The following is a 12,474-nucleotide window of genomic DNA, read 5'->3' as shown; positions in this document are numbered from 1 at the left end:
CAACTTTCAGAAAGTTTTATGGGTGAATTAACAATCTTCCATTTTTAAAAGTTGAAAATGTCAGCTCCTGTGACGATCCAGAATGTTACTTGTATACCTAGTTGAAAACAAATCAATTCAATAGTTCTGGAGTGGTTTGAATACTAAACCCCAAAATGTGCTTTTGTACCTTACAAAATAAAAATAGGATTTTAATAACATTTTGTAGCATGATGAATCTATAATATGAACCTATATGTACTTTGGCTTCTGAAAAAATATCCCATATAGACCATATCATGATTTATCAGTCCAGTGATCAGCAAATAAAACATGTTCTAAGTAGACCGTTCATTGTAGACTGTGGTTTAAATAATAATTTCAATAATTATATGTTTAGAAGATAAGACTTTAATGGCTTTATTAAGGGCTATCAAGTAAATAATGAGCTATAAAAATGACTACTTTGTACTATATCATATCAGAAAAGACCTAATGTCTGTTTTTAACGGTTATGCACATATATGTGGTTGATTCCCCCACCATTTTCCTTTTAAAATATTACCATACAAATAAATTAAACATGAATGAATGTACTTAATTAGCATCACAGACTTGCACAACAAATTACATTATTTTCAGTGATCTGCAGGATTCATTAGACCACAGTCCTCAACTTAGGTCCATTCCTTCTGTCCTTGAAGCTTTAAAATACCTGTCTTAGTTTTAAAGTGCTTGCTTTGGATGGTGTTTTAAAAGAAACCCAAAGCTTTAAATGTTTCACATGTGGCTGCAGGAAACTTGAAAGTCAGGAATGAATCCGAAATGTGGGTTGAAATGAGTATGCTACTCTTACCAACCAGCCCACCTTTTCTGTAATCCTTCTAACTTTTATGGGGTAAATAGTCTCCGGCAATCAAGAGTGATAGGAGACCCCAAAGCAATCCAGAGTGTATTCTGGCCTCTCATCACATTCCAATGCAATAACATATTTTCATGACATGATATAATAAATTTGTCCAGTAAGACAAACCTGCAAGCCTACAGATTATGTATTTGGGAATTTGTGGGACCTATAATCCAAGTTCTGAATTCTGTAAAGAATGTTACATTAATGTTATCTTCCACTGCTCTCCCACCTCTACCCTGACTAGCTCTCATCTTAAACTGACACTTGTCCAGCTTTAAATATCTGCTGCACTTCACAGTTGTAAGAGTTCCTGTCCTCTCCAGTCTCTCTCTGTCATACTCCATGACATACCTCCTGTTACTTTGTTTTTTGTGATATATGTATATCCATACACTACAAAGCTGTTCATTTTTACACAGTATATTCATTCGCACCAAGCAGAGTGGTATCAAACACATGGCTTGCAAACCCTAGCCAGTTTGTTTGATATATTTTTTGTAATTTGCATGACAAGTTCAAATTTAGCAGAATCTAAGATTTGTTTTTTTAAATAAGTGTCTGGCCTCTCATGGAGGAAACCTTGAAAATGTGAACCAAGTGCAAATAGTGCACTGATATCTTCTTGAATGTGAAGCGTTCATGAAACAATAATATGTACATTAGTTATTTTGAAGAAAGAGTTGAAAATGGTCTCCTGTAAGATTTTTTTGTTTGTTCGTATTTATCGCTTGGTGGTTATATTAGCAATGACCTAGATGTGTGGTGCACCTCTTAGTCTATTTTGATAGTAATCTTTGTGAAAACACAGAGATGGTTTTGTAATCTTAGACCTTCATTTTAGGTGTGAAAAGTAGAGGCCTGAAACTTATATTTCCCTCCATTTAAAATGGCATAATATTTTATCAATTATTACATTAATGACATAGGGATGCTATTATACCTGGATTGTTGTGCTGATGAAACTCTGTGTGTGTGTGTGTGTGTGTGTGAGGGAGAAAGAGAGAGAGAGAAAGAGAGAGAATATTAAGCTCACAGGAAAAAAGCACCCAGCACTACGCAAATGGTAAAGTTCAGGTTGCATACATAGCCTCAGTCCATCTTCTTTTTCATCTTCATTTATGATTTAGTACTTTAATTAAATGGCCAGACACTGTTTCTCCAATAATACAGTATACATCATATTATATGTATGTCTATGAGTTTCTAAGGTGTTATTATGGAAAAGCCTTTGCAATGCCATAATTAAGGCCTCATTCTGTTATACATTTAAAGCAGACACTGAACCTCTGTTTTTTATGTGCCCCAAATTTTCAGTACGTAACCTGTAAATAAAATTGGAATTTTTAAAAAGTTTTAAGAAAATCTATTTTTCTGGTGCGTGCTGGAAAGATGAAGTGAAGGAAAGCAGAAGGATTGGAAGTGGAAATATGGGAGAAGTGCTTGAAAGTCAGTACTGGATATACTTTCTCTAAAAGGAAATACCTTTCATGCAGTTGTTTTTTATGTCTGTAAAATTTTGCCTAGGATATTTGGGTTCCAAAAGCTGCTGATGTGAGCTCAACCACACTAATTTCTCCCCACAACTTTTTCATATCAGTTTGATTTAAAATAGATATTGCAATAATGACAAGATTGCCATATACTCAGGGATCTGAGTGAACCAAAAGGGGATAGAATAATGGCACTTACATTGATTGCCTTAAAAATAGATTGAAGAGCATATTTCCAATGTGATTATGCTAAGGAGCTTCTTTAGCTCTCTGAAAGTAGGGTGGATTGGTTGAAATCACTGATTTTAATTATGATTTAAATTAGCAAGCATGAAATCTTGATTTAAATAATTGAGTTTATTTGTATTTCTACAAATACAAATGGTTTGTATTTCTACTTTTTGTATTTTCCTATAGAAAAGCTGAGTCTCATTAGTTGGTTTAAGAATTAAAACATGTTGATTTACAACTAAATATAGCTTTCACACTAAAATTGGGGCTTCCTTTTGCTCACCAGGAGGATACCGCTATATCTATACCCATTTATTTAAGCAGTTATATAGGTTAACTTGCACTTATTCAGATTCTTAATTTTTACAGTTTTTATTATGTTGGAAATTGTTGAAGGATTTCTTACTTATTAGATTTTTTTTTTTACTTGTGATTTGAATCAAGCTCTATTTGAATGGAAATTCAAATTAAATAAATATGAAAAAAATAACAGCATTTAAAATTTGTTTGGTGTTGTGTTTTGTTTTCTTTAGGCTTTTTTAGTTACATAAAACTACCTTAAATGTGCTGGATACATAAGAAAAAATGTATCAAAAAGTTTATCAAAACATATTTTTCATTTAAAACTGACTTATTAAACAGAACTGATTGTTTCTGGTCACCATTTCCCGTCAAGATTTCAGAACTAGTAGCTACTTTTGCACCTAGTTTTTAATGCATAAATTGGAAATAATAAAAATTTTAAAAACCCAGCTTTTCTGCATTTTCAATTCCCAGTTGGTCTCTTAACTTTCAGAGAACTACTCATGCTGAACTAGTTGAATAAACTTAAATGAAGAAAATATTATCTTTGCACCTGCAAAAGAGATTAATATGGTCAAAAATTGGTTTTATCACTACAACAAACTATGGTTACAGGTATTTAAACAGTTACTTCCACCAGTTCAGTGGTCTGACTTTCTTTAAAACTTCAGCAGCAAATATGTATTCTTTAATATTATTTTAATTTAATTTAAATTACTTTAATAGATAATAAAACTCTTAGAATTTAATATAGGTTGCAATAATTTCAAATTGGTTTATTTAAAATAATAAACCCATATTGAATTATCTAAAAACAGATTTAAATAAAAAGTCTATTTTTTTGAAATCTATTTTTATCCATCCTTTTTGAAAGCCAAAAGGAGTTTAAATGTTTGATGTCTGAATTCAAGTCTTACTTCGCCATCTTTTGTCACAGTAGTTAAAATATTCAGTGGATCTCCAGCTAAATTTTGTCTCTACATTCAGATGTACACACATTTTGTCATACTCTCAACATCTTTAGTTTCGTTCAGTATAAGCATCTTCAAAAAAGAGTAGTATCATTGCAAATGTATTCTCTAACTTAATATGGTTAATTACCGTTCTGTCCTTGCCATCCTTCACTATGATAATTATATATAATATGGATTATGTTGCAAAAAATCAGATAAAATATAACATTGCCTGAGTCATTGCATGTTTTGATACATACAGATCAGGTAGGTGGGGTTTGCCTTCTTTGCTTAGATTTTTAAGAACCTTTGAACAAAATAATTTCTACATGCCTTTCTTGCAAGTACTTTCTGAGAGTCAAGTGGTCTATAGTTGAACTAATCTTTCTTTTTTAAATACTAAAGGTTGTTACTTTTTGCTATTGACTAGATAAGACATTTTCCTTTCTACCTTAGAGGACTGACTTCCTTTACTAAAAGTTTGAAATTTATCTATTGAGAATAACTTTTTCTGCTCCTAATCTTTGACATATTACTGTTTTGCCTAAATCAGTGATTTTCAGCCTGTGGTCTTCAGACTCCTGGGGGTCTGTAGATGATGTCTAAGTGGCCTGTGAAAGGTGACAGTGAAAATACAGTTTCAGATCCCAGAAAAGGCATTTCATTTTTCTGATCAATCAAAAGTATGTGAATCCTCCCACCTATAGGTCAAAACCTGGAAATGTTGTTACCATAGAAGCTCACAGTTTAGCACCTTTTCTCTTTCTGCGTCAAATGCCACGCCGAGCACATGCAACATTTATAGTTGAATTCTGTTCAGCAAGTTTTCAGTCTAAAACTTCTATGTTAGTGGACCGCAGAAAACAAGTTGAATTTCCAAAGGGGTCTGCACCTCCATTTGAAATATTTGGGGGGTCTGCAAATGGAAAAAGGTTGAAAACCACTGTCCTATATATAAATACTGTATTGAAATTTAGGCTTTTACAGATTGTCTTTTCCTAACCCAGTCCCCTTTTCAGACAGATAAACTTTAACAAAAAAAATTTCCTTCAGCAGCCTTTTAGGATTAATAGGGACCACAAGGGTCATCTAATCTGCCCCTCCTGCCAAGATGGGAGATTTGTTGTATCTAAATCGTCCAGGAAAGATGGCTCTTCAGCCTCCATTTGAAAACCTCTAGTGAAGGAGTTTCTACAACCTCCTGAGGCACTCTTTGCTCGTATGGCTTGCATTCCATCCCTTGGATCATCTTTGTCACTCGCCTCTGGATCCTTTCCAGTTTCTGTACATCCTTTCTATATATTGGTGACCAAAACTGGACACAGTACTTCAGCTGAGGCTTAACCAGTGCTGAGTAGAGCAGTACTATTACCTCCCGTGACTTGAATGCTATGCCTCTGTTAATGCAACCTAAAATTGTATTTGATTTTTTTGCATCAGCATTGCATTGCTAACTCATGTTGAGGTTGGATCCAGCACAACTCCCAGGCCCTTTTCAGCAGTGCTGCTGCCAAGCCAGTTTTCCCCCACTCTGTATTCATCCATTATTTCCACCTCCTCCTTTTCAACAGATTAAAGGACAGCCGCTTTGTACTGGTCAATCCCAAATGTCTCTTGTTGAGCACTGTGATTCACATTTCTCTGCCTCCATACGTACAATATTATAGGAATGTCATTTCAGCATAGCTGATAGTTATGTGATTTGAACTATCTGTTATACAGTAGGCAGCTGGAGGCAAAAGGTCCCATTACTGGTGCCTGGGATGTAAGATTAGTAAACTTTAAAAGATCTGTGAACAGCACAAATATATAGTCACATAAAAAGAGATTTTGGAGCAATAGTCTGCAGAGTTTGCAATATTGGAACAAACATTTCTTAAGGCACCCAATTGCTGTTGTGGTCGCAGTGGCTGTGCATGCCCATAGCCTTCCGGGTCAGTAGTCATGTTCCTATGAAAAAGTGTGGTGTTTTGTTTAAAGGACATTTTCAAGGTTTACATGCCAAGAAGTTTATCTTTTCATATAAAATGCCTTTTGAGGGTCTCTGGATACTGAAAACAATCACTCAGTACTCAAAAACTAAGAGCTGCAGCATTGTTAAAAGGTCATCTGTTGTGCAGAAGGAATTATAAACAACAAACACAAATATTCTTGAATTGCTTAGTTCCACAGAGTAAAAAATATTTTGTTCACATTATGCACTGCTGCCAGGAGCCCTACCAACCTTAGGAATCAAAACAATGTGACTATTTTGGATCTAATGTCAGACCCTTTAATTTAAATAAATCCTTCAAAGAAAATGTAATTGATGAGTTTCTGGCTATTACTGGTCCTTTGAAATTCAGAGTGGCAAAATTCCAATGTCATGGTGACCTTTTAATCCTTGCAAAATCTCCATATTGTAGTATGTGTTAAATGTCATAAATAGCAATATACTGACTATCTAACTTATATACTATTAAAATGAAATGCTTTATCACTGTGCTATTGAGAAGATAAAATAATTGTTGTAAATGTATTTTGCATTTTATATACATTTAGGAGGTTTGATGTTTAAGTCTAAGATATCTGAACAGTTTTTTCATTTGATTATTTGACTGAGGAGCTAGGAAAGAGGGTAGTGTTTGTGTTGGGCAGAGGATACTTCTGCAGTTGCATACAAAAATAAGGAAAAATGTATCAGTCTGATAATATCCACTTTCTGTATGTGTTGGCCATTTGTCCAGAATTACATACTCTCTCCTTTTCTGTCGTCTTGTTACTATTTTCTCCTGTCAATATAACTATGGCAGCCCACTTGCACAGGTTAACTGAAAGCAGGATTTGGCCCTGGGTTTTTACAGTATCTCTGGCCTGGTACACTAATGGATCCTTATATTCACTTTTCTAGGCCAAATTTAATTTCTGTAACTTTAAAGAATTTCTGTAAATAAATTATTCTTTTTTTTATTTAGCGTTGATGAAAAATAGCAAAACAATTTTTGACTATAGCCTCTTTAATCTATGTTTGGAAAGCATCTTGCACACTATAGGTGCTGATGCAATCTAAATAATAAGTAGCAAGTCTTTGCTGAGATTTTAGTTAGATTAAACTTTGAAAACAAGCTTTTCAGTTTGTTTTTATAGTTTCTCCCAATGTAATAATTTATTTCCACAGAATTGTACAATTAATGTAATTGTGTAAAACGCCAATATAATTTAATAGATGCTTTGATAAATATTGTTTCCTAACAAAGACTATTGTATCTGGTGCCATAGAAAAAAACAAAATTACCACAAATGTCACTTTACAGTTACTGAATTTTGCAGTTTCATGCTGGAACACCATAGACAGTAGCAGATGGAATTAAGGGATGATGCTTTTGTTTCTGTTCTGTTTCAGCTCCTTGTGGAGGCCAGTACACTGGATCAGATGGGGTGGTTTTATCACCAAATTATCCACATAATTATACTGCTGGGCAGACTTGTCACTATTCTATAACTGTACCTAAGGAATTTGGTAAGAGTTTGGTTTTACTGATTTATGGTTCACTAACTCCTTTGTTCTAAGGTTGATTTTATTTACTGTTTAGAAATAGTTCTAAGAAAAAATGAAACTTTGTTTCTCGTGCAACAAGAAGGGACAACTTTTTGCAGTATTGCAAATTGTTTAGCGAGAACATACATACTTTTGATCCATAATAGATTCAAGGGTTTTCACCATCCCATCTGCCCCAGGGTCATCAACAGAATCCATCTAAGAATGGTCTATGTCTGTTATTCAAGAACATCATGAACTCTTTCATTGATTACATCATTCACCATCATGGCATAATCATTCATCCAGGGTTCATGCATACACAGTAAATCAGTAGGTAAGAAAAAACAATACATAATATAAATATAATACAAAAGCCAAAACTTTATCTAAGAGAGATCTCCAAAAAAGTTTATAAAATAATCAACAACTAAATTATCTGATTCTTGCAGTGTGTCAAAATAATTGTACAGTATCTCTAAAGCATGTGTGATTGGTGTTAGGACGTTTTCAGGTATGGCCTTCAGTAAAGCCAGTCCCACTACTGTGGGCACAGATAACAGGGAAGAAGATAGATGACTGCCACTTTACTTCTTACTTATCAAGTGTGGCTTGAAAAATTAGCCCTTCAATGAACTGGATTTAGAGCAGTTTAGTATATTTAGTACATACTATATGCCACAAAATCTTTGCTGTAAGGATTCAGCAGCTTTACCACTAAGAAATTTGGAAGAGCTACTAACAGAAGCAATTACAGAATGGCAGGTTGAGATCTTAGGGAAGGTGTATCACACATAGTAATAATAATTTAATAATGTGCCCTTCCAAATCTAACCTTTTGACTCCATCATGTTTTCTCCTAAACAGCGATTTGTGTCAACACCCCTCTGTCTTTGATTGTGTAACCTGTGTTCAGTAAGCCTGTCCCCAGGATGGGCCAAGGGGGGAGGAGGCAAGTGGGACAATTTGTCCTAGGCCCCGCAGAATACTATAGTATTCAAATGGTAGCTGCAAAACTCAGTCCCTAATTTTTCAGCATGATGACAGCTTGCCTTTGGGGAAAGGATAATTTAATTTTTTAATTTAAAAATACAAAAATATAGAAAATCAAATTTAGGGTGTGCATTCCTGTTAATCACTAAATAAATGAAATTAGCTAATGGCTATACGATGAGTATCTGTTGATCTCTTTTATCAGAACAGAAAGTAAATTAAGATGCACTCCCTGCATGAAGTCTTACAAGAACCCAGCGAGGAATCATTTAATAAAGAGTATAAACAAAAATATACTGTACGTTTCATTTTATTTTCTCTTATTATTTTCCAGTTGTGTTTGGGCAATTTGCCTATTTCCAGACTGCTCTGAATGATGTGGCAGAGTTATTTGATGGAGAACACCCTCAGGCTAGACTTCTTAGTTCACTTTCTGGATCTCACTCAGGTAAAGAGAAAGCAAAAATAAATATAAACCACTTATGTGACTTAATACAGAAAGCATGGACTTCTGCACATTGTGGGTCTGCTTTTAAAAGTTAAGTAATTGTGAAGGGGATTAGGTGTTGGAACAAACTGTCAAGGGAAGTGGTGGATTCTCCATCTCTTGATGTCTTCATATTAAGACTGGATTTTTTTTTTTTTGGAAGATTTGGTTTAGACAAACACAGGTTATTGGGTGCAATGCAGGTGTCACTGGATTAAATTCTAGTGTGTATTATGAATGAGGTCAAACTAGATGATCTATCTAATGGTTTCTTCTGGTCTTAAAGTATGAATCTCTGCATTGCACACATAAATTCTGAGTGTCTAATTTATGCACACAAATTATTTATGTGTGTACAAAATCAATTATTTCTGCATTTACATGTCCAGTTAACAGTTGGTCAGGTATGCAGGCAGGTATCTGGAGTGAAATCCTGGCCTCATTGAAGACAAATCTTCCATTGACTTCAGTGGGATCAGGATTTTGTCCCTGATTTGCATGCCTATGTTATATATTTGTACACCTAAAATGAAACATGCACAAAAATATGTTTGCAGTTGCATGCACCTAATATTGAAAATCTGGCCTCACAGAGGCATATACATTGAACTTTACAAATATGAGTTTGGGATTTTTACAACACACCATTTTCCATTCTCTTCAGTCTTGAACATGTGGCTTACTTTATTGTTTACTACTTATTAGAAAAAATATTATGTATCTGTTTTATAATTTAAAGAAAATTAATGTTTTAATGTTTGAAAAATGAAGACTATCTTTTTCCTTTGGTAAATCCATTCCATGTAGGTTGCAAAGGAAAAAGTTCCAGAATTCATTTTAACATTGTTTACAGTAGTTTAACAACAAAATATTGTTTGATTTTTAATTGTCAAGATAAAAGAGAGAATATTATCTAAACATCACATTTTGCTGTATCATACATATATACACAAAATGAAGACCAACATCTATATTTCCCCACAAGCCTTTAGAAAATGACTGAAGGGCAAAAAATGTGCAGTTTTTCCTTATTGTTCCATGACATCTTCAGAACAGATTTAATGTGCCAGGTTCATATGGCATTTGCACTGGTGTATATCTGGAAGATCTCCATTGAAGTCATTAGAGTTACAACAGTTTGTAGTTGATGTGAATGAGAGAAGCATCAGACCTATTGAGTCAGCTCATTTAAACCAGAAGTAAATCAGCACCTCTCCATTCATTTCAGTAGTTTCTCTAGAGTTATGCTGCTAAACAGTAAGCACACCATTGTCATAATCAAGAGTGGTAAACTGTGCATGTCAAAAGTGCAGAAATACAAAATCAAATACACAAATATACATATCAAATAGGAAGTTGGAAATCTGAATTTTGATATGCATTTAGCAAATGAGAAAAAAACCGAGTAAATATTTTAAGTTTCTTCATGACTTCTTAAATTTGCCTTCCAGGTTTGCAAAGCTTGCCTTGAGGAGAGTACATACAGAACATGCCAAGTGATGAGCTAACATTATTTTAAATTGAATTGCTTTTAGAAGATCTATTTACTAATATAATAAAAACAACTAGGAGTCCTTGTGGCACCTTAGAGACTAACACATTTATTTGGGCATAAGTTAAATTTCTTAGTCTCCAAGGTGCCACAAGGACTCCTCATTGTTTTTGTTGATACAGACTAACACGGCTACCCCTCTAAAACCTATTAATAATATAATGTTACTCATGTGATATGTTAAATATTTCACAGAGACAGAGAAAGATTCACTGCAAAAAGAGAGTCAAGAACCTATTTTCTCTCATTTTAGTTTTTTGTTTTGTTTTAAAATTGTATATTCCATTTTTTTAGAGAGAGACCTTGGGGTTCTTTTGAAAGGCTTTTAATTGTTTAGTGCATTTTGGAATGCAAGCTAAAGCTGTCAGTCACAGATAAACTCTGGCAAAAACTCTTCAAATGACACTGGCCCAAAAGGGTAACAGACTCCAAGGCAAGCAATTTATTACAGCTCTAATCCCAACAGCTGCAGTAAATATCAGAAAGTTTATACACAATATAATTGTACATCACAAAATGTTTCTGTTTGATGGTTATTTCTGTATACTTCCAATGGCAAAGTTAATGTTGTTAAATATGATTAGCAGAATTTTTTATACTAAAACATGGAAGGAAAAAAAGAAGAAAATTGTACTATTGTCTATCAGTTTTTTTTAACAGGATATTTTATTAAAATCTAAAATTCTCTCATCTTTCCAGTCTTTATTTAATTTTTTCCATTCTCTCTCTTCCTTTTCTTTCCCTTCTTCATTTGTAGGAGAGACATTACCTTTGGCTTCATCCAATCAGATATTGATGCGGTTCAGTGCAAAGAGTGGGGCATCTGCCAGAGGTTTCCATTTTGTCTACCAAGGTAAATCTGTTGGTTTTTAGTTCATCCCCTTGATAGAATGTTGGCGGACGCAATGGTGCCAATCTCATCTACATGACTGGATTGGAATGTTTATTAGATCACAAGATGTTTATAGTATTCTTTTAGCTGGAATAATTTTGATATACAGTGTGGAACAGACTGTTCATGGACATAATGGGACAGATTTTCAGTTGGTTTAAACTGGTTTAAACTCCATTGACCTAACTGAGGGTCTGGTCTATTGTGGCACCTCTGCAGTGTTGAATAAATATGTTGTTGAAAAACTGCTCAGCAGCTGGTTATTTTTAACAAGTCAGAGATGTTCTCTCTCTCTCTCTCTGTTGTGTGTTTGGTGGTGCTATCATCTTTATGTGTAAATGGTAAGCATGATAATCCACAAATTGGAGGCAACTACAATTAACCTCATATTTGTATTGCCTGACAAGTAGACTTGAGTATTATTTCTGTGTTTATTTTGTATTCAGTAGTTGTATAGAGCCATTGTACTAGAAAAGTGTGAATCAGAAATTTGGCTATGTCTCACATCTATCACTCTTTAGCTCCCGCATTTAAAATACAATCCTGTTACCCTCAATTAAGTGACATTTCCATTAAAACTAGCTGGAATTTTTCCTGACTATGAACACGAGGATCAAATACTTAGTGCTTGTTATCTTATAACTGTTAGAAGTTCAGTGGTGAGCAAAGATTGTCAGAGATGTCTTATATTTGGACTGGAACTCTGTGTTTACCGGGGCTTGTATACACTTAAAATGCTACAGCTGCTATGCCAACAGGAGGTGTTCTGTTGGTGTAGGTAATCCATCTCCCCAGGAGGTGGTAACTAGATTGATGCTAGAATTCTTCCATCAACCTAACACTGTCTACACGGGAACTTAGGTCATCTTAACAATACCATTCAGGGGTGTGGATATTTTAAACCCCTAAGTGACATAGTATTGATCATCTAATTTTCTAGTGTACACCAGGTCTAGACCTCTGTATTGCTGAAGATAGGAGGAGGCAGATTACAGACTTGTGTTAAAACCTGTATATCCTTTGGGAACAAATGAAAACAGACCACTTAGTGACATTTTGCCATCTCTTAATCAGAAATAGGCACTGGAAATGCATTTGGAGTTGCAATATTAAAAATATTTTTCTAAACTGAAATTTAATAAAAATCAATCCAAAACTAAGTTGTCA

At 34.3% G+C, this 12,474-nt stretch overlaps 1 protein-coding gene across 4 annotated transcripts in view; it reads left to right on the top strand.

Annotated features, from left to right (window-relative positions):
• CSMD1 (CUB and Sushi multiple domains 1) overlaps window positions 1-12,474 on the top strand; it is a 2,000,616-nt gene that overhangs the window by 1,681,273 nt on the left and 306,869 nt on the right. For all 4 annotated transcript variants that reach the window (XM_073336216.1, XM_073336215.1, XM_073336217.1 and 1 more), the window contains exons 31-33: window positions 7,249-7,365; window positions 8,711-8,824; window positions 11,173-11,268. In XM_073336216.1, coding sequence (XP_073192317.1) covers window positions 7,249-7,365; window positions 8,711-8,824; window positions 11,173-11,268 — 327 coding nt within the window. The remainder of the gene's footprint in view (window positions 1-7,248; window positions 7,366-8,710; window positions 8,825-11,172; window positions 11,269-12,474) is intronic.

This window comes from Lepidochelys kempii, chromosome 3 (assembly GCF_965140265.1).
Source record: "Lepidochelys kempii isolate rLepKem1 chromosome 3, rLepKem1.hap2, whole genome shotgun sequence".
In the NCBI taxonomy this organism is placed as follows: domain Eukaryota; kingdom Metazoa; phylum Chordata; order Testudines; family Cheloniidae; genus Lepidochelys; species Lepidochelys kempii.
This window is presented reverse-complemented; position numbering and strand designations above follow the sequence as displayed.